Source organism: Syngnathus acus, chromosome 2 (genome assembly GCF_901709675.1).
Source record: "Syngnathus acus chromosome 2, fSynAcu1.2, whole genome shotgun sequence".
NCBI classification, from domain to species: Eukaryota; Metazoa; Chordata; class Actinopteri; order Syngnathiformes; family Syngnathidae; genus Syngnathus; species Syngnathus acus.
In genome coordinates, this window is record NC_051088.1 from 15,084,011 (window position 1) to 15,105,327 (window position 21,317).

At 44.4% G+C, this 21,317-nt stretch overlaps 2 protein-coding genes across 5 annotated transcripts; one reads left to right on the forward strand and one right to left on the reverse strand.

The window, feature by feature from the left end:
• The first annotated feature begins 307 nt into the window (after positions 1-307).
• Positions 308-17,058, forward strand: hecw2b (HECT, C2 and WW domain containing E3 ubiquitin protein ligase 2b). 3 transcript variants are annotated; one of them, XM_037274388.1, is made up of 33 exons: positions 308-772; positions 1,001-1,096; positions 4,232-4,369; positions 4,925-5,706; positions 6,027-6,134; positions 6,354-6,448; positions 6,573-6,648; positions 6,734-6,903; positions 6,971-7,113; positions 7,193-7,293; positions 7,828-8,594; positions 9,144-9,267; positions 9,860-10,033; positions 10,647-10,739; positions 11,237-11,387; positions 11,477-11,580; positions 11,682-11,806; positions 12,178-12,363; positions 12,439-12,591; positions 12,682-12,787; positions 12,864-12,960; positions 13,034-13,117; positions 13,188-13,297; positions 13,520-13,640; positions 13,729-13,842; positions 14,167-14,319; positions 14,436-14,534; positions 14,612-14,741; positions 14,810-14,956; positions 15,045-15,159; positions 15,357-15,442; positions 15,516-15,628; positions 15,987-17,058. In XM_037274388.1, exons 4-33 carry the CDS (start codon positions 5,331-5,333, stop codon positions 16,096-16,098), a joined length of 4,533 nt encoding a protein of 1,510 aa, XP_037130283.1. In that variant the 5' UTR covers positions 308-772; positions 1,001-1,096; positions 4,232-4,369; positions 4,925-5,330; the 3' UTR covers positions 16,099-17,058. The 3 variants fall into 3 exon arrangements, with proteins under 3 accessions (XP_037130283.1, XP_037130273.1, XP_037130294.1); XM_037274378.1 differs by lacking the exon at positions 1,001-1,096; XM_037274399.1 differs by lacking the exons at positions 1,001-1,096; positions 9,860-10,033.
• A 260-nt stretch (positions 17,059-17,318) lies between these two features.
• On the reverse strand, positions 17,319-21,313 carry stradb (STE20 related adaptor beta). 2 transcript variants are annotated; one of them, XM_037274466.1, is made up of 13 exons: positions 21,156-21,313; positions 20,840-20,963; positions 20,677-20,743; positions 20,485-20,565; positions 20,296-20,395; positions 19,982-20,103; positions 19,776-19,884; positions 19,573-19,696; positions 19,301-19,472; positions 19,126-19,230; positions 18,709-18,971; positions 18,592-18,634; positions 17,319-18,432 (listed from the first exon to the last, which is right to left on the reverse strand). In XM_037274466.1, exons 3-13 carry the CDS (start codon positions 20,686-20,688, stop codon positions 18,268-18,270), a joined length of 1,296 nt encoding a protein of 431 aa, XP_037130361.1. In that variant the 5' UTR covers positions 20,689-20,743; positions 20,840-20,963; positions 21,156-21,313; the 3' UTR covers positions 17,319-18,267. The 2 variants fall into 2 exon arrangements, with proteins under 2 accessions (XP_037130361.1, XP_037130370.1); XM_037274475.1 differs by having other exon boundaries at positions 20,840-20,924; positions 21,156-21,310.
• Between the last annotated feature and the right edge of the window lie 4 nt (positions 21,314-21,317).

Here is a 21,317-nt window from a genome sequence, read left to right on the forward strand (position 1 = left end):
CAGATTCCTGAGTATCTATAACAGGGTTGCTGTAAACACTACAAAATATATAACAGAATATCTTATTAAAAGTGTACCAGTGATAATTGAGCTGGACGGAATAAATTATTTCTTGCTTTATTAATTGCTTTTCTTTCTAAAATGTCGGTATTAGTGTTAGACCTCGGTTTTGAAATGACCCCCTCAATTAAAATGATGTGAACCCCTTCCCAAACAATAACAGATTTTGATGTGAGCCCCGGATGCGGCCTCTTAAAGGGGCCTGAATCAGCGTCTGGACACGTGATCCCCCAGAGGGGTGGAGGGGGGCGGTCTTATTTTGACGTTGAACTCGACTCCTGCACACTCTGAACTCGGCTCAGCAAACATTCGAAGTTGTTCATCTGCACTTTTCATCCCAAAATAGGGGATAACATGGCTGCGTCTCTGGCTTGTTTGCACTGATCAAGCCGTGAAAGAGCAGCGGAAACGGGGCGCCGGATGTTGGCAGCTCCGCTCTAATAAATAAGACATGAGCCTGGCTGGCTGCATCGCGACGAGAGGGAGACAACCAGCCATGATGTGAGACTTCCAACATGATGTGTTTTTTACTGTTTTTGTGTGTTGGCAACGAGTAGACTATCACAGCCTCGAGGGGGAGGCGGCACCTCGCGCGGGTGCTGGCCGCTTTGGACGCTGCTGCCAAGTCGCCGAGCACCGGAGCAAAGCGAGGCTCCGTCGTGCATCAGTGAGGGACTTTTGTGGGGTGTATTTTGAAATCAGCACAACTAAGGTGAGCAAATGTTTCTTTTTTTGACATTTCATTGTTTACTTAAAATGCTTGATTTATGATGTAAACCCGTTTTTAAAGCTTCTGTGGTTTTCTGGGCTGATCTTGCACTTCAAAGTAGCACAAAAGGCCTAATGAGTGACATTCATCAACAGTTTTTTTTTTCTTTGTTCTGTGTTGTTGTTTTATAAAGGCCGACCTGATCTTATTTCTGTCCATGTTCCGACATAGCTAGCAGTATTGTGCTTCTACTACCACATTGATCCCTGAATAACAACTGGGCGGCTCACATTTCCTTCCTCAACAGCCTCCTCCTCATCATCTCTTGTGATTGTTCTGAAAGACTGTAGTATGCCATATTGTGTCTCACTTATTAATGCACTTGACATTTTGTTTTCCTCTTATTGCAATGAGTATTTATATATAATTTACAGTGATTGTTGAAATATAGTACGGTATGGCTCCTGTAGTATCATGACATTATAATGTGGCTTAATTTGTAAATTACATTCCTTGTTGCTTTTAAATGCATCAAAATATTTGTTAGAATAGATAAAAATGAGAGTTACGGTAGCATAGCTTCCTTTTCTGCAAAGCATTACATCTTGCAGACCAGTGTTTTTCAACCTTTATTGAGCCAAGGCACACCACCAAGCAAAAATGTCACAGAGTGGACACGTGGGTTAATTATGTATAATGTAGTGTAGTGCAAAAGCATTTAAACATTCTACCTATCACGATACATCGCTTGCATAGACAGATGAACAGAGAAAACATTAGTTATAAATAGGTCATTTTCGGACCAATAAAGTGACATTTGATGATTTTCCCGTGACGCACCTGATAATTGCTGACACCGGTTGGGAATTAGTGACTCACTGATCACTAAATTTAGTTTCCCAATAGAGTGGACATTTCCAGTAAAATTTCATGTGACGTTCAGACAGGGTTTTTTTGGAAATATCCCAGATTGAAGACTTTCCAGAGAATTTATGGGAATCAAGATTGCAATTTTTAGCCTCTCTACATTTATAACACCACCCACACACTCGAGTCTGCCCAAAGCTTCGCTCTTCACTGATGTGTACAAGTGGGATTCTCATTCATAGTTGTAATAAATAGCTACAGAAAACGCCATCCAACTTCAACAAAATAGCAGCGCTAAGAATGTTAAAATAGAACTGGCGCCACTGTTGCTTACATTGGTTGCGTGACCTATTTGTGATGAAGTTAATACAACACTAGTTGATTTGAAGTTTTACTAAAAGAGATGACAAACGTGGCGTCTGTGTCCGTTCTAAATCCTCTCAGCTGCACTAAGTCCCTTTGCTCTGCTTCTGTTAGCTAGTCTTGCACAGTTATTAGCAAATGAGGGATGAGCATCTAACATGAAATGCACTAAATCTGGTTGTTTTAGTCAGGATTATGCTCATAATAATTTAGCCAACAATATTTAAATTATGGCTGTTCGGATCAGGGTTGTATGCTGCCGATTCCGATACTGAATATCCAGTGTGGATCGTCCGACACCAGTCGCATAGATACGGTGTCGAAATTTTCCATTTTAGAGCTGCAATTACAGATTATTTTTTGTAAATAATTGATTAAACTGTTGATTTTTTTTTTTTAAACCTAAATTGATAAAATCTTTAAATATCTATCCCTTTATTAGTCAACAAGATAACATTGCTTCAAATTGACAGTGTATAAAATGCAAAAACAAGTTCCTGGTTTGATTTGATCTGTAACATTAAGGAAATGGAGATATTTTCTGACTTTGAAAATCCCTGCAAATTTGAGACACAACCAATAATGTTCATTATATTTGTTAATGCCAAATGAATGCACACATATTGGCGAATGTAATTTCATAATGCTATAGAGTATATTACAGAAAATAGTGCCTTATGTTATTATGCTACAAATATACAATGTTTTGTGACATAGCATTGACTTTGGAGTGTAATTAGCACTATGTGACCAAAATAGGACAGACAATGTTTTGTCGACTGTGTAACGAAGAGTAGAAAAGCATGGCTCTGTGCCCAAGGTGTGTTTTTAGTGGAGTTACTCTTTAGTTGGGATGTGTTAGAGAGGCCTCGGTACCCACAGTGCTGTCATGTCTCGTTGGTTTGGATCATTGGGTCAGAAAGGCACCAAGTCACCTCTGACTGCCCTGCTTTGTCCTTCTCCAATCCTCTTCTTTCTTTAAGTCAGCAGAACTACTGAGAAGCCTTATCGTGTTGGTGAAGTATAAGAGAGTTTGTGTGCTATGTCAGACTGGAATAAGTAGGTCACATTGCTGCCATATCTTCGTGTCCCATTCCATATTTGTGATTTCATTCTTTTTCATGCTCGTAGGTTGTGGTACTTTTATGTAGCCGTTGACTATCCCTTGCCTGCAACTCGCTTAGAAGATGCATAGTGTTTTTAAGCTTGTTTTCTTCTTGTTGGAATCCAAAGGATAAAAACATCCCCAGACCACAAAAACATTTGTTTTCGTTTTTATAGGAAACACGTGTTTGTGTGTGTGTGTGCGCGTGCGTGTGTGCGTGCCCCCAGATGCCATACAAGAAGAAGCTTACTGCATAGTGAATATTGTTTTGCAAAAAATGCCTGGCTCGGTTTTGCACTTATGTCTATTTTTAGTTGCAAAGTCTCACCATTTATAAATAACCCACATACTTGATGCTGGTGCCACTCACTTGGTTAGACTGCGCCCACAATTGCGCTCACTGCATCTTTTAAAGGCACCGCAGACACACTATGTCGTTCGCCCCGCAAGCGAAGCAATTTGCTTTAATGATGCGCCGAAGACATCAAGGAAGTCATGTATACCATGAGCCTTTTTCAAATGAAATATTCAGAGGCAAGGATGGTGCTAATTATGTCAAAAAAGTTCAGGGTGACTCTTCACCCTGTCAATAAAAAATATTTATGCTTTAGCAATCCATTTTCTATTACGCTTCATTGGCTTGAGCTGGAGTTTATCTCAGCCCACTTTGTGTGGGAGGTGGACTGCATGCTGGACTACTCACCAGCCAATCAGAGGACACATATAGACCAGCAACTATTTACAGTGACATTCACACCTATGAACCATTTCCACTCTTAAACCTAACACGACTGTTTTTGGAACGTTGGAGGAAGTACCCGGAGACATCTCATCCTGGTGCAGGAAGAACACGCACACACCACGTAGAGACCAGAGTTAACATTTGAACCCCAAAACCCTTCAACTGAAAGGCAGATGTGCTACAGATGTTCCACTTAAGCTCAACACATCTCGAAATAACATCAGAAGTTATAAGAGCTGCAGGGACTAGTCATTGACATTTCAAGTCATTTTACAGAGATGTTATTAAGACTTGAAAACATGTTTTATTGTAAGAAAAGGTATACAATATGTCTCCCTTAAAGGGTACATATAGAAAACTGACTTTGTAATTTCTGGTTTTCAAGGAGTTGGGTCTCTTGGCGCAACTGCCCAGCCATCAAGTGTGAAACTAAACCGCCAAGAAAAAAGATGCACCATTTCAAGAGATGGTCTGAGTCCACCATCCTGATGACACGGAAGCAAGACCATGTCAAAGCCAAAAGGTAAGTAGAACTGTAATGTTAGCACAGATTAGCGTTACCTTATAATCCTTATCGGTCATAACCCTTGCTAATTGGCTCTTACTCGAATCTTGGCACCGTTTGTCTTTCCTAATTTGGAGGCTTGGCGATGAAGTGACATGATTGTCTTGAAATTAATGAAAGTCCTACTTGACATTGACTCCGCAGTACTGGGGTGTTTAGTGAGCAGAGATTGATTTGGGTGAGGGTCTTGAAAAGTAGATGTCTCGTGTGTTGTACCCTCTATCCTTTGCGTTGTTCGACTAATGAATTTTAGACACCTCTTATGACTTGGAACTTTGAAAATTGTACCAGGACAAGAATTCATTCATACTGAGTACTAATACGACCTGAGAAATCCAGGTCCAGGAGGTCTAAAGTAGATAATAATTAATTAATGTCTGTAATGAAAGAATTAAAGAAAGAACCTTGATGTAATGTTCATGATGGAGAAATACATTTGAACAGAACTCAAGAAAAAAAATCTGGCAACTCACTATCATTTCTTCTTTTATCCTACCTCTTGTTTCCCTACAGGTCTCCAGCCGCCCTCCTCCCTGAAGTCAATAACGGCTATAATATTGGATCATGTGCAAGGCCCTTAGTCATCTGCTTGTGTTGTATCGGAGACTTTTAGAAGTTAGGAGAACTACATGAACAACAAAGACTGGTACTGGCTTGTCTCTTTATACCTCCTAGACACAAGAAGAAATGTGTGGCAAGGATATCCAGACATTTTATCGTGCCTTGGACAGAGCACTTAATTTTCCATAGTCACCATTTGTTTTGCCCTTTTTATTTTTATTGACTTCTATTTCCCTTCACCTGTTCAACCTCAACCTTCTGGCCCAATCATCTGCTTCCTCCTCAACACCCTCAACACTGCCATAATCCTCACACTCAGCAGCAGCCTCCGCTCACAGCTTGTGACGCTGTGGTAACCATGGCAACAGCCACAGCTTCCTCCTCCCCCCCGCCATCCTCACCGGGAACCAATGGCAGCGCACGGGAACACCTGATGGCGGTGAGGCGCCGTAACCCTCATGGCCGGCCGTACACGATCGGGCCGGAAAACATCCGCAGCCTGTCCGGGTCTTCTTGCCCCTCGCCGTCGGTCTTGACATCAGGTGACCAGCCGGAAGCAGCAGGGGTGGGGCTGCAGAGGGCCAATAGCGACACTGATCTGGTGACCTCAGACAGTCGCTCCTCACTAACGGCGTCGACGTATCAGCTTGTCCTTGGCCATGGCCATCTCGTCATCTCTTGGGACATCAAGGAGGAAGTGGACGCCACGGACTGGATTGGACTGTACCACATCGGTGAGCAAACACAGAGAATGAGTAACTGCAGGAAGGCAACTCCAACTTTGAAGTGGTCATGCGGTTTGGCATTCACACATTCACCACTTGAAAAAGTTTTCACTGACAAACTCCCCTGTTTGCAGTTTTGGGCTCCACTTGGTAGCATCTTAGTGCTGAACCTAAGTGAGGCGCTTCACTTAGACAAAAGAAGTCATTTGCTGCCATCTTGTGGCATTTCTAGTGACATAGTGAAATTACATTATTTAAAGCTGAGGTAAATGTCATCTCATTGGAGACAACCAACTCCCATTGAGACAATTGCTTTTGCGTGTCTCCAGACGAGACCTGCGTTGCTAATGTGTGGGACTCCAAGAACCGTGGCGTGAATGGTACTCAGCGAGGCCAGATTGTGTGGAAACTGGAGCCGGGGCCCTACTTCATGGACTGTAAGTACAGTACATTGTAAAAGTAGGACGTGAAGTGGGTCTGGGTCACGTGCTGCAATTCCTAGTTTGGATGACTGGACGGACGGATATAGTAAAGCATGACCAAACCATCAAGTTAAACCAATGACCATGTATATATTTACAGTATGTGGCAAATAAATGACACAAATAATGAAATCCCTCCATACGTGTATATGACTATGTGTTGTGTCTCTGCAGGTGAGACTAAGATCTGCTTCAAATATTACCACGGTGTGAGTGGAGCACTAAGAGCAACAACACCTTGCATCACCGTCAAAAACCCTGGAGTGACGGTACAGCACTTTTACCTTACTAGTCAGTCTTTATATGAGCCAAACTCTTCATTTGGAATTAGGTATTTTTTCCCCTTGAAGCAGCAGTGGTGTGATGAGACATTTGTTCTTTCCCTATCCCCAGGTGGGCACTGAAGGTCTTCCTGAGAGCCAATCAGGGGCAGAGCACAGTCGTAAATTGGTCAGCTTCACTCTCTCAGGTGAGAGGCCCCGCATCAGCAGAGAAAAAGCTTTTATAAACACATACAAATGCAAAACAAGCTAAGTGTGCATTGTCCACTGCAGACATCCGAGCGGTGGGCCTGAAGAAAGGCATGTTTTTCAACCCGGACCCTTACCTGAAGATGTCCATCCAGCCTGGGAAAAGAACCGGCCTCCCAAAGTTCACCCACCACGGCCAGGAGAGGCGTACCTCCATTATCTCCAATACCACCAACCCCGTGTGGCACGGAGAGGTTAGAAACGAGACGCATTGTCGTTCCCAAAGGAGAATTTTAATAGTCTTTTCTTGTTGCCCTGTAGAAATACACTTTTGTGGCCCTGGGGAATGACGTGATGGAGATCGAGGTGAAAGATAAGTTTGCCAAGAGTCGACCAATCATCAAGCGCTTTCTGGGTCAGTTGATCATACCCGTGCAGCGACTTCTGGAGGGGCCAACGGCAGAGTGAGTTCATATGAGTTTGTGTGCAAACGCTGTCTTTGCTGGTTATTTTTTTGAACTCCTGCTCTTTTTGTGTGTGCAGCCAACACCCAGTCAGCTACAGCTTATGTCGCCGCCTTCCGACAGATCATGTTAGCGGGCGGCTGCACTTCCGGGTGAACATCACCTCCACTGGACATGAAGGTATGTGCTGATTTCACATTGTGTCTGTCGTTCTTGTTGACAAATCCAGCATACAAGATTTCTCGAATAAATGTTAAGAGGAGCCCGGTTTACATGGAGACCTCTTCTGATTAAAGTCAATCATTGTCAAGGTTTGTTCGATGTCGCAAATATTCGGCAAACGGTAACCAAAAGTTCGCCTGTGCTTTTCTTTTCGCAAAGGGACACGCTGAAATTTTATTGCCGACGAATAAAAACGACTGAAACTGTTTGTGACCTTGACCGAACCCTGACGGGAAAAAATTGTTGATTCATTTTCTTATCGATTAGTTGCCGATTAATTGATTAATTTTGACTCCTCTCGCAATGGTCCAATAAAGGTTGGGGGAGCAGTGGTCTTAGGAGGCTTGACAAGAATTAAAAATGAGTGAATAGTTTCTGATAGGCTCTGCCGAAAAAAATGTGAATAGAATAATTTGTGATATATAATATGTGGCATATACTTGTATTGTATCCTCAAATTTTGGTCTGTAATGGGTCTGTATTCCTCTCCAGATGTAACGGGAACCATCTTGGGCAGCACAGTTAACAGCGACCCTGGGAGTCCCTCTGATGATGAAGACCTTCCGCACCACTCCACGTCTTCTCGCCTGGCATGCGGCGCTTCCCTTACAGGCTCGGACGAAAGCTCCCTGTTAGCTAACGGTGCTTGTTACTATGGCAACAGCAGCGCATGGCAAGAAAACACAATTCTAGCGGCTGCGGGCGGCCACACCCACAGGCAAGTTTCCCTCAATGACTACTTGGACGCCATTGAGGCCTCCGGTAGCGCCGTGGAGAGACTTCCCGCAGGGCCGTCGCCCAGACTGCGCTCCAGCTTTCCGACAGACACGCGCCTCAACGCCATGCTCCACATAGACTCTGATGAGGACGAGGAGAGCGCGGAGCAGTGCGGTAGCCAGCAGGAGACGGGATCGCAAAGGACTACAAATGCGGATATTTCCGGAGGGAGCGAGGGCTCCAAATGTGAGCACACCGGATCACAAGCAGGCTCTCCTGTCGCTGAGTCGGCTCAGGCCGATGGTTCGAGTAATGCAGCAAACCTACAAATGAAGGAGGGAACGTCGATGATCGTCAATGCAGAAGATACTGGCGCTTCGGCACACGTTAGTGAAGAGATGGAAGCCAGTAGTTTTCCTGAAGCTTCGCAACTAGAGTCTGCCAGCGATTGCACATGCGGCGAGCAAAGTTCAAGGCTGGACACCAACTTAGAGGCACCCTGCGCTTCTTCATATAGCTGCGGCCCACTTTCACCCATTCCGGTACGATGCAGTACATTGAATCAGATTTTGATCAATTTGTTGCTTCTGGTGCACACCATAATTACTAGAGAAGTTGATTATGAAATGAATTAATATGAAATGAATTAAGAGTTTGCAGAACGCTACGGATGTGTTTTGTTGTTGGTTCTGGTGCACAGCATAATTACCAGAGAAGTTGATTATGAAATGAATTAGAGTTTCCAGACCGCTACGGACATGTTTTGTTAGCCAAACTTGGCTTGCTCTGACAAAGCAGTCAGAGGACAGAAAAATGTTGACATTATTTTGGACCAGCGAGTTCGCCCACTGAGACAAATTTGAAAGCTGATTGTTTATAAAGACAAGTGCCATCGGACGGCTCTACTGTTTCTGAATGCCATGGGTAGATTAGATTGGCATGGTTGCACTCGGCTGGAATCTAATTCGGGAAAAATATATATCATATCATTTTTGGAAGATAGCACAAGCCAGTATCCAGAGTTGGACTTCTGCAATGAATGAATCAATGAAATATCACTGCTTGATATTATCTATTTGCTTTTGTCCCAGGAGGTGGAGATGAGGACGGAAGTGGCTCCGAGGGCAGAGGAGGAAGCAGCCGAGCTATCAAGCAGCAACAGCTTGGCAACGACTGCTATGACAACCGGCAGCGACTTTGGAACCTCTGAAGCAGGTGGGTGGGAGCTCCAGCAAACCATTGATTGATCACTGAGACTCACCTTAATCATGCTGACTTTAGTTCCTCTCCGATTTGTGTTTTTCTTGAGGTGGCACAGAGTAAGTCAGGTGCTATGAGAGGGTGTGCTGTGAGAAATTCCATTCCATTTTGGTCTCAAGTTATTTTGTGCAAATATTATACTCATGAATATGCCGGTGACGTAAAGTAATCAAATTATCTTCCAGTAGATCAATGTTTCAATGCAAGTACCACCTCAAAAATTACTTAATAGCACTTCAAGTGTGACCATCATGACGAATAGCAGAAGCATCATAGGGCAAGTGTTCGTCAAACTCATATTTGATGTTATTACAAGCCATTATAACATTACCGCTATGCTGAAAAATATGAAAAATAAATGATTTAATCAAAAGTCAAAGTGACATTATGAAGCTTCAAAAACAAATAGTCCTTAAAAATGAAATACAAATGTATTGATTTAAAAGTTAGGCTTTAGGTTGGATCCAGAAGCGGCCCAACTGGACTGCGGTATAACTCCGAGAAACATAATGAAGACAATTTGTCAATCTCACTTGGTCTGCTGTAGGGGCTGCCGGCCCAGAAGTGCAGGGAGAGGAGGCGGATGAGGAAGAGGAGGCGGATGAGCGGGGGGAGGTGTGGAAGAGACGCTCTGTGCGGGCCACTGAAGTTGCGAGCCACAACCAGGTGGCATGCAGGCCCAGAGAAGGACTCGGCACCACTTTATCAGAGCGAGAATCCGGTGAGATGACTTCGAAAACAAAGACCGAAAATGATTGCGTGAAAGAAAAGGGAATCAGTGATCTAAAGCTTTTCCAGTTTTTCAACAAACCTTAAAATATACTTGGCTCTCCAAGCGCCTTCATAATGTCCAACATTAAATTCAGCAGTGACGAACGAAGGCCCAAGAGGCAACAAAAACACGAGGCAAAGTTCAGTATGATCGTAAGCCAATATGTAGTTTAACATTAACACTGTGCATAAATAGAGGAAAACAAAAAACTCTAAATAATGATTCAATAGAAATTTATTTCACATCAAGTAAAAAAAAAAAGGAATGTTTGGTGCTATGCACATATAATGGACTTAACTGTACTTGACAAAATAATTGGATAAAACTATTCTAAAAAGCCGTCGTGACATAAAATGAACTTTTAATTCAGTTTTATTCTCGTGCCACTAAACTTTTGAGAATCAGATTTTTTTTTTTTTTTTTTATAAGTGTGAAGTGGTCAAACTGTGGGTCATTATATCACTGGAGGAATGATGTAAGGTATTAAATGGTTGGAGCACCGTTACTAACTGCCCAATTATTGTGTTTGTGTGTACGTATGCATGCTTGTGTGCTTCCACAGCTCAGCTCAATGGCCATCATTCTGCTCCTACGCTGCCGTCTGTCCGCCATGACATCAGTCGCTACCAGAGAGTGGATGAGCCCCTCCCGCCGAGTGAGTGCTCTTCAGTGTTTTCCGTATTTGTTAGCTTGAAAAAATATACAGTGGAACCTCCAAGGTCAAACACAGTTGGTTCCAGGATGTTGCTTGACCTCCAACTTGTTTGGATTCGGGAACACCCCCCACTCCCATAGGAAATGATGAAAATACTGGAGATAGGAATGTATGATAGGGCTAAAAACTCAACTCAGTTCTATTTTAAAGCACGCCAAAAACAGCCACAGTTGCATGCAAAGTAAATTCAGGCATATTAAGAACAATTGAATTGCTTCCTCTCGGTGGCAAAAGAAACAATGAATCTGTGTATACATCCACCGGTTTCCATTCATTCATCATTTTTCAGTGTCTAGATTTTTTTTTTGTTCAAATGTAACTGTTTGATTTTTCATACCTACATTGTGATGTTGGGGTGCGCTGATTACGCAACATTTGAAGTTATTTTGCCATTCAGCTCCAGCTCAGTCTCCATAGGGCATGTGTTTGCATATTAGACTGGGAGGCACGGATCGACAGCCACGGGAGGATTTTTTACGTGGACCACGTGAACAGAACCACCACCTGGCAACGTCCCACTGCTCCGGCTGCCCAGCAGACACTTCAGAGATCCAGTTCCATCCAACAGATGGAGCAGCTGAACCGCAGGTTGAGACCACTGAAGCCCTGAACCTCATCAACGCAGAACATTTCTTGTGCGACTTTGTAACCACGGTGATAACCACACTCACCTTCAGGTATCAGAGCATCCGAAGGACGATAACCAATGATAGTAGAGCAGAGGAGGCTCCGGCCAATGAGCAGCCGTCAGACGAGACCGATCTGCCCCCCAGCTCGCAAGGTAAAGATCAAATTACAATACAATCAAAACATTACAATGCAATACACAATCTTATGCGAATGATTTTTATATGGACCATGTGCTGCGCTCACCCTTTGCAGAGCTGCGTCGAGACAGCAATGCAGCCCAGTCCAGCTCCAGATCCCGCCTCTACCTGCTACTCCAGTCTCCCAGTGCCAGGTTCCTCACCAGCCCCGACTTCTTCACTGTGCTGCATTCTAACCCTGTATGTGCAAAAGGACTTTCTTTCATTTTAGTTTATTGTACTCATTGTCATTGTTCAAAGGGGAAATTCAACTGAGCTGTATGTTTTGGGTTTTGATGTGGCTAAATTGCTCGCACTCTTAAGTTAGAGATATGGATATTGTTAAAAAAGAGACTCTGATAAAAGTAGAAGTACTGACTCAAGTCCTGTTTCGGTAAGTAAAAGTACAAAGGAAAATGACTAAAATTAAGTTTTGTATGCGATAGAACCTATTCACACAAAAAATCTGGTAGATTAAATACTCAAAACAAAGAAGCAATACAGTCGGAAAAAACCACCCCAACTGACAAATATGTCGAACTTATCCTGCTTCTCTGCTTCCTTTCTGCCAGAGTGCCTATCGCTTGTTTACCACCAACACGTGCTTGAAACACATGATCAGTAAGGTTCGCCGGGACACGCACCACTTTGAGCGCTACCAGCACAACAGGGACCTGGTGGCCTTTCTCAACTTGTTTGCCAACAAACAGCTGGAATTGCCTCGAGGCTGGGAGATGAAGCACGACCACACCGGCAAGGTGGGCCCTCTTCATCATCATTATCATAGCTTGCCTTGTTTGTATTAACATGAGAGTGAGTGTGTTGTTGCGCAGCCTTTCTTTGTGGATCACAATAGCCGCGCGACCACCTTCATCGACCCTCGGCTGCCCCTGCAGAGCTGTCGACCGCCGAGCCTTTTGACTCACCGCCAACACCTGACCCGCCAACGCAGCCATAGCGCCGGTGAAGTCAGCCCTCGGCGCCTGGTAAGTTCTGTAGAACAGTGGTCGGTTTTTCCAGGACCAATGTTTTCTTTCTAAGGGTGAAAATCAAGTTGAAAGGATCCAACTCTGCAGGTGGGCGAAGAGTGCCGTCATGCCGGACCGCCCATCTTGCCGAGGCCGTCGAGCACCTTTACGTCGTCGGCCTGCAGGGGCCAGGCGCCGGATGTCATGCCAGTGGGTCAGTACAAAGTGGCACATTAAAAAACTTTATCGCTTTGTATTGACTTGCCTTGTTCAACTTTGTCCTCCTGTAGCGTACAACGACAAGATTGTGGCATTTCTACGGCAACCCAACATCTTTGAGATTTTACAAGAAAGGCAGCCAGATTTGCACCGGAACCATTCGCTCAGGTAAATCCACTGTGTAGTAGGCCATCTTGTCGAAGATGCTACATAATGCATTACAACGTTGCCATGACAACAGGGAGAAGGTCCAGCTGATCCGCACAGATGGAGCGTCGGGATTGGCGCGGCTGTCAGGAGACGCCGACCTCGTCATTTTGCTGAGGTGAAGCCTTTTTTTTTTGAGGCAATCCCTGTCTGTCTACTTACTCTTGTTTTTTTCCTCTCGTCCACAGTTTGTTTGAGGATGAAGTCATGTCCTATGTTCCTCCTCATGCCTTACTGCACCCCAGCTACTGCCAGTCTCCTCGGGGCTCTCCCGTCTCCTCCCCTCAAAACTCACCCGGTAACGCACACAACACTTACAACTTAAATGAAATGTATTTATGATGCAAAATGGGTGCAAACTTGATGGTGCATGCAAACAAATATGAGAACTGATCGACAAACTCTACTAACCAGGCCCAACCAGGATTGGCTCGATTAAATATGCCAAACTGCCTCACCATCAATAACGTAAGTCCAAGACAATAGAAAGATGCCAAAATGCCTCTTTTCTGTCTTGTAGGTACTCAGAGAGCAAACGCCAGAGCTCCAGCACCCTATAAGAGAGACTTTGAGGCCAAACTGCGCAACTTCTATCGAAAGTTGGAGACCAAAGGCTACGGCCAAGGACCAGGGAAGCTCAAGTAGGTGCTGCCAGTGAGCGAGAAAGCGAACGAGAAAGCGAGCGAGTGTGCACGCGAGCGAGTGACAAGACTTGTATGCACGTGGCAGGTTGATCATCCGCCGTGACCACCTGCTGGAAGATGCCTTCAATCAGATCACATGCTACTCCCGCAAAGATCTGCAGCGCAGCAAGCTCTACGTCAGCTTTGTGGGCGAGGAGGGGTGAGTATAGCATGGCCTGACACCAACAACAAGCTTGCCATGTGTGTATCATTCATTCTTTCCATTTTAAATAGGCGGAAACTCCTTTTGCAGACTGATGCAAGATAAGAAAAAAAGCCAATATTTCATTTTTGAGTTTGTCTAGTTGTGCAAACAAAGTGTTTGAAGAACAACCTCAAAAGATATTGTTTTGTGTTTGTGTCAGATGTAAAAACAAATGAATGATTCACGGTTACATTTATGGATGAAACTGCAAAGCGCAAATGATACATGAATTGTGTTTGGGCGAAAGAAAACTGACATAACAAAGTGTGTTTTTCGCAGATTGGACTATAGTGGACCTTCCCGAGAATTCTTCTTCCTGGTCTCCAGAGAATTGTTCAACCCTTACTATGGTCTCTTTGAATATTCGGCCAACGACACATACACAGTCCAGATCAGCCCCATGTCGGCCTTTGTGGACAATCACCATGAATGGTGCATTTGCGGTTAATCTTAGTTTCTCTCAAAACTTTTATTTAGATGAATTTTCTATTGAAATTTTATGTGCAATGCGTTCAAATTGAATCTTTGCTGTGTTTGTGCACATGAAGGTTTCGCTTCAGCGGCCGCATCCTGGGTTTGGCACTGATCCACCAATACCTTCTGGATGCCTTCTTCACCCGACCCTTCTACAAAGGATTATTGCGCATGTACGCATGAGGGGGAAACACACAAACCTGCAACGAAATATTCTGGCAGCAACGTCGAATATTTTTGTTGTGTTTAGCCCGTGCGAGCTGAGCGACCTGGAGTACCTGGATGAGGAATTTCACCAGTCACTTCAGTGGATGAAAGACAACGACATTGAGGACATGCTGGACCTCACCTTCACTGTCAATGAAGAAGTGTTTGGGCAGGTCAGAGCCCGAAAAGGGCCATTTCATTTAAAAGGATGGCTCCCGTGACGTGTCTTGTGTAACTGCAGATAACTGAGCGGGAGCTGAAGGCTGGTGGAGCCAACATCCCAGTGACAGAAAAGAACAAGAAGGAGTACATCGAAAGGATGGTAAAGTGGCGAATCGAGCGTGGTGTCGTACAGCAGACGGAAAGCTTGGTCAGAGGCTTTTACGAGGTATGAGCCAAGTTCTTTTGAACGACATCGTCATGGACTCGCCAGCAATTACATATAAGTCCTGGTTTGCATTCTTACGTGTGAGCAGGTGGTGGACGCAAGGTCTGTGTCGGTGTTTGATGCCAGGGAGCTGGAGCTGGTGATGGCGGGCACGGCAGAGATTGATTTGTCCGATTGGAGGAACAACACCGAGTATAGAGGAGGTAAGAAAGAAAGAAAGAAAGAAAGAAAGAAAGAAAGAAAGAAAGAAAGAAAGAAAGAAAGAAAGAAAGAAAGAAAGAAAGAAATTCCTCAACTCACTTCAACAAGAACAGACTATAATAGTTCAAACAAGAGCGCAAATATAGTAAAAAATATTGCATCCTTGTGCTTCTAACATCTATTCTTGAATGGCATTTAGGTTACCATGACAACCATATAGTTATCCGTTGGTTCTGGGCCGCAGTGGAGAGATTCAACAATGAGCAAAGACTTCGGCTCTTGCAGGTAAGACTGAATTGCACTATGAAGGGTGACTTGGACTAAATCACACCTCTGCTTGTGTTTGTATTCTGTGAAGTTTGTGACTGGGACATCAAGTATTCCCTACGAGGGTTTTGCATCTCTGCGAGGAAGCAATGGACCTCGGCGTTTCTGCGTGGAAAAGTGGGGCAAAGCCACGTCTCTGCCCAGGTATGAATGAGTATGGATATTTGTGTCATCACAAATGGCTTAGGCAGTAGAGCTGGTCGTTCAGAAACCGGAGCGTCGGCGGATGGAATCCATTAGTTTGAACCTAACTTTAGTTTGAAACCTTACTTGCAAACCCTAACCCTAGTTTGAAACCCTATTCTAAGCAAAATTAAATTTATGATTAAAATGATGTAGCTCCATGAAAATCATATTTTGTGCATGCAGCTTAAAAAAAATCTTAAATCTCAACTAACTTGCATATCTGCAACGGGACGATTTATGATCTTGGTTGAACTCCAAATCGTACAAATTTCGAGGCGTGTATGGTCTGAGTCTCACTCGTGTCTGTTCTCTACAGAGCTCACACGTGTTTCAACCGCCTGGACCTGCCTCCCTATCCATCCTTCTCTATGCTCTACGAGAAGATGCAGACTGCCGTGGAGGAAACCAGCACTTTTGGACTGGAGTGAGATCCCTTTTGACAGAGAGAGTCCAGATTTTCCACCCCTCACGTGAGGCCATATTCCAAAGCAGCTTGCATCAACGTATGATTCGGCTTTGGAAGTAGGGCAGCCTTCACCGTTTGTTTTGGGTCACGGCTATGACGTAGAAACAAACAGAATGAAGAACCACAGCGCCTTGCGGACCACAATCAGGAAGCGTGAACGGACCTATCAGAGCGGAAGGCGTGGTGACATCTTCAATGTGAGTAGCGGACACAGTACTTTTAAAGAATCTATTATTTGTGATGGTTGTCACGGCGATCTCTCGTGCTGACAAAGACTCATGGCCTCTCACTACATGGTGTTATTTGAATGTGGTGATTTTAACCATGTAAGATATTTGTATCTGTTGTGAATCATATGGTTGCATTCAATCCCGGCGTTATTTAATTATGGGCGTTACAATCCTGCACACGTTTGAATAGTCAAATGTTTTTCAGTCCATCGAGGAGGATTGAAGAAGTACATTGTTATAATTTGTTGCTATCAGTATTCGGGCACCGCGATGGCCCACCATCACGTTGGATTTTCTTAAATCATACTTTAAGCTGTAACTCTTCTTTTTAATTTTTTTTAATCCAGCCAAGAAGTCACAGTAGTTATGTGTGCAGAGGTCAGGATGCATTTCACGATTCATAACTCGTCTTTCTACCGTAAGAGATTGCCACACGAATCTTGCCAGTGTTTCCCCACTTGTGTGTTTTCCATCAAAAGATTTAATTGAACACGGTCAGAGTTGTTTGAAGCATCGTTATTGTTTCCTCACAGAAGACACTGCCTTCCTCTGTCCTTTTGATAAGAACTAACCAAAGTTTTGGGCACAACCGGAACCAATTCTGTCTATGTAGACACCGGACCTCAATTTTGCATATGAATGTTGGCAGCACTGTCCTAAAATAAAATTCCATCTTTGTCTATGCAAAATAATTTGTGGATGCCAACTTCCTTAGGTAAAATGTTTTGGAATTGTTCATTTTGCCTACCAGAAACATTTTGTATAATACAATTAATATATAATATAGAGTCTTTAGCGAAAATAATGATACCACCAATCTCAAAGGATGGATAAATTGTGTAAATCTGAGGATGAAACAAAAGCACATCACAGACTTGTCACTTTCTGTCCAGTTTTTGAAATGAGAATATTTTCAGTGGTCCAACAGTCCTTGGAATGAAAGACATAACGCTTTGATTTTTGAGTTATTTACTGTAGATTTGTATTTACACTTGCATTGAACGCAATGCTTCTCATCTTCCACAGTTGTTGCTTCTTTCCATATTTGACATCAAACAGTAAATAGCTAAGACACAACGCACAAAAACCAAACCTACTTGCATATTGGTTTAATACGTCTAATTGGCTAACTTATCTTTGATATGTAGTTAACATCACAGTGCACTTAGTCACAGTTACACAGAGGTCTCCGTGTGAAGCCAGTCGAGCTTCGTTGCTCACTCACTGCCACACTTCTTTGGCTGCTGAACAGGGCAGAAAATGGTGCTTGTCGCTTATCTACTTGTCATAAATATTACACACAACATAGAGGTCACTTCCATTAAGCGGGATGCGGCTTTTTCTCCATTTTTGTACACGGCGCCTTTTGTTGAAATTACTCAAACGAGGTAGGACACCTCCATCTTTTAATCACTTCAACAATTCTGAATTTGAATTTCCTGTGATCGCTGAGTGATTCTAAAAGATAAAACATGGAGGATAATAGGGAGGAGCCGTCGAGTCGACTGGTATTAAATAGGATGGTTGATTCCCTTTCATTTGTTCAATTCCCTTTTGAACTTTTATCCGGCAGGGGAGAGCTTTCATTCTGGATATAAAAAGTCTACAGATCCATGTTCAAATGCTTGTTTTTTGCAATATAAAAAAAAAAATAAGACCACGATAAGGCAACGTTTTCCACCATTATGTCTGACCTGTAACCTCTACAACTCAAGTAAGGAAGAAAAAAAAAAAGGCATTTGAACAGGAGTGCAGTGTTTCAGTGACATCAACAGCATCTCACTGCTTTCACAACAAAATAACTATTTCTTAGATACAGTATGGAGGATGTAACAAACAGTATCTTTTTGGTTCTTTTAACACAGCAGATGAGCGTTTCTTTTCAAACTACACAAGTTCGTTTATGAGAAATCCCAGGTGGCCTCAGCACAGACGCCCGTGCTTGCAGTTTGAGCGTGGCAGGATGGGGTGGGAGGACAGCAGGATAAGAGCGCCACTTGGGAGCTTGTGAGTGGCACGGCTGGGTACACAAGGCTGAGGAACGAGTCTCTGGTGTGCTTCTTCACCTGTACAAACACAACATCTGAGCTTTCCCCAAGCTGAGACCAAAACATTTACGCAAAGACCGTTTACTGCAACACAGATTCATGTGTTGATTGTGTTTGTTACCAAAAAAAAAATGAATTGGCTATGACATCACCATATTGAGGAAAAAAGAAACCCACCTGTTTGAAGAAGTTGTGGGCCATGAGGGCAGAAGCTGATGGTCTGAAATGGGCACAAAATAATATATTAAGGCAAGGTGACGGACTCCCCATTGATTTTCGCTCGATGGGAAAGACCTGCACTCAGGCTGCTGCTGCAGGCACAGTTGCACCAAATTATGCAAAGTGGCAGAGTGATTTTTCGGTCCGGGACTTCGAGGTCCTTCCGTGGCGGGCGGAGGGGCACCAGTGCTGTGAGTCGCGCTTCCGGTGGCTGCGCTCTCTCCCATGCCGGAGTCCACCCCGGACCGAGACGCCTTCAACCCGCCCAGCTCGCCGAGTGGGAAGAGAGGGGTGTTGGGCAGGCAGCGGTGCAAACCGCGTAGCTTCAGGAGCAGAGTCTAAAGGCCACACATTGCCGAGCATTATACTAGACTGCTCTTTTCACGCTTTCCCTCAAACCTTTAGGATTAGGGACCCTGTTGTGTTGTTTTGTCAAATTTAGAATTTTCACTTTACAGGGACTTTTTAAATACTTTTGTCATTGCTGTTTACCTGAGTTGGTGCCATGTCCTGGAAAGGCACCCTACCGCTCACCAACTCGCAGGCGGCAATTCCCAAACTGTAGATATCAGACTTGACTCCATAACCTCGGAGATCCTACCGAGGGAAACGGCAACGGGGAATAAACGAGAGTGCGCACCCGTCATGCGATACGGCGAGAACTGACCTGTTGCAGCAGTTCGGGGCTTAGCCAAGGCAGCAGGCCGGGACTGTGGTGGGGCATGTCGAACACCACCCTCATCCTCTTGCCTTCACGCATCATGCTGTAAACGCCGTGCAGTCCCGACAGGTAGACTCGGCCTTCTTCTGACAACAGGATGTGACTGGCCTTCACACCCCTGATGTTAACAATGAAGAGCAGCATGTCAACTTTTCATTTTCCCTTCATGTGGTTTTACTGGCTAGATTACGCGAACTTAACCTTTCATCGAAAAGTACCTGTGGACGTAGCCCATGCGATGCAGATACTCCAAGGCTTGCAACACACCATACAGCAGATACGCTATTAAGGACTCGCTCATTCCGTCGGGGAAATATGTTCTCATTAGAAAGTGCGCGGAGCCTGCGAGCCACAAGTCAGGATAGACAAGTTCAACGCACAGATGCCTCAACCGGGGGCTTTTGGATCAGGACTGACTGACCGTAGGCCATGAGCGGCGTGAGAACCCACAGTTGGCAGCAAGAACTGAAGACGAGTCGGAACGTCAGTAGGTTTTGGTGACGGATCCGCCTGGACAGGAAAACCTCATTCTGCGGGGAAGGAAGGGTAAATCCAACATTAAGAACGTCAAATTTCCACTGGGATCAAAAAACGATCACCCAAAGTCTAACGTGGACTGGGTCTCACCAGGAGCAGTAGCAGCTCTTCCTCTGTGCACTCATCCAGGTTTGTTTGTTTGATGGCCACCAGTTGCCCGGTTGGAGTGTGGCGCGCCATGTGGACCTGGCTCAGGTTGTTGAAGCCCCACCCTGTCACACACACACACACACACACGACCAACGCATCACAACTTTGACGTGATTTCAACACGTTACGACATCCACTGCTATGTCAAGTGACGTTAACTTTTGCCTTGGCAGAATTAACATTGTATAGCAACAACGTCTGTCTAACTTGTCATCGTCGTGATCGCATTTTGAACTGAGCGCCGCTTCTCTCACCCAGCTCAACGAGGAACTGGTAATGGGCAGGCTCCGCCGACAATGCTGAGATGTCCTCGCTGCGTCCCACTGTCACATTTTGAGGGGTGCTCCCTGAGCCCTGCAGTAAAGCACATCATTCCACCACAGTTCAGAGGTGAACAAGTCTTAACGTACATCAAGCGTCTCTGTCTGTCCAGAGCTACTGACCAAGAGATGCTGACTGGTGTCCTCATAGCACTCCTCTATGTCCATGGGCTGGACCTGAGTGTGGGAGATGCAGGAGCAGTCCTGGTGAACGAGGAACAGGAAGGCAAACACAGGTGAGACATCCCGCACCGGTGGAGGGTGAACAAGGAGGCAGCGATTGGGCCAGATGGATGCAGCCATCTCAAGTCTTACCAAGAAAGACATTGAGTCTTTGAGGTGCCACTCAAATCACAGCTTTTGGCATTTGTCCACCCCAGAGCTGCAGAAGACAGTTACACTGTTAAGTTAAGCAGGCAGAACACATCCAGCCACTCAGCTATCACTCTACTTGAGTATCTTGAAGGGATCAGCTTACCTGAATGTATCAGCTGACCTGGAGGAACCCGCCAAGATGGTCAACTCTGTAGCTCGGTAAAACTGCTACATTCAAGTCTGTAGCCCTGAAGGATCAATTTGGGATCACATGGGATAATACAACCCTTGACACACAGAAAAAATAACAATACCACTCGCTGAACTTTGTTTGACTTCTTTGTTGCACGATTTTTTTTTTTTTATCGGACGAAACTATCCAGTTTTTGGGATGCCTTATCATGAACATATTTTCCTAACCCACCTACTGCTTTAAAACCGTGTAAGGTATCGTAGAGCAATATAAAAAAATCCCTTACCTTGTCCTCACAGCAGTCGTATTTACGTCAAACACTGCGTAGAACATGTGTTTTTACGAACACCTTTTCAAATCACATCAATCATGTCATGATCAAGTTATATACGCTCAACATTTTTACCACGAATGGGGGTATATTGCGCAATACTTGTAATTTAACACA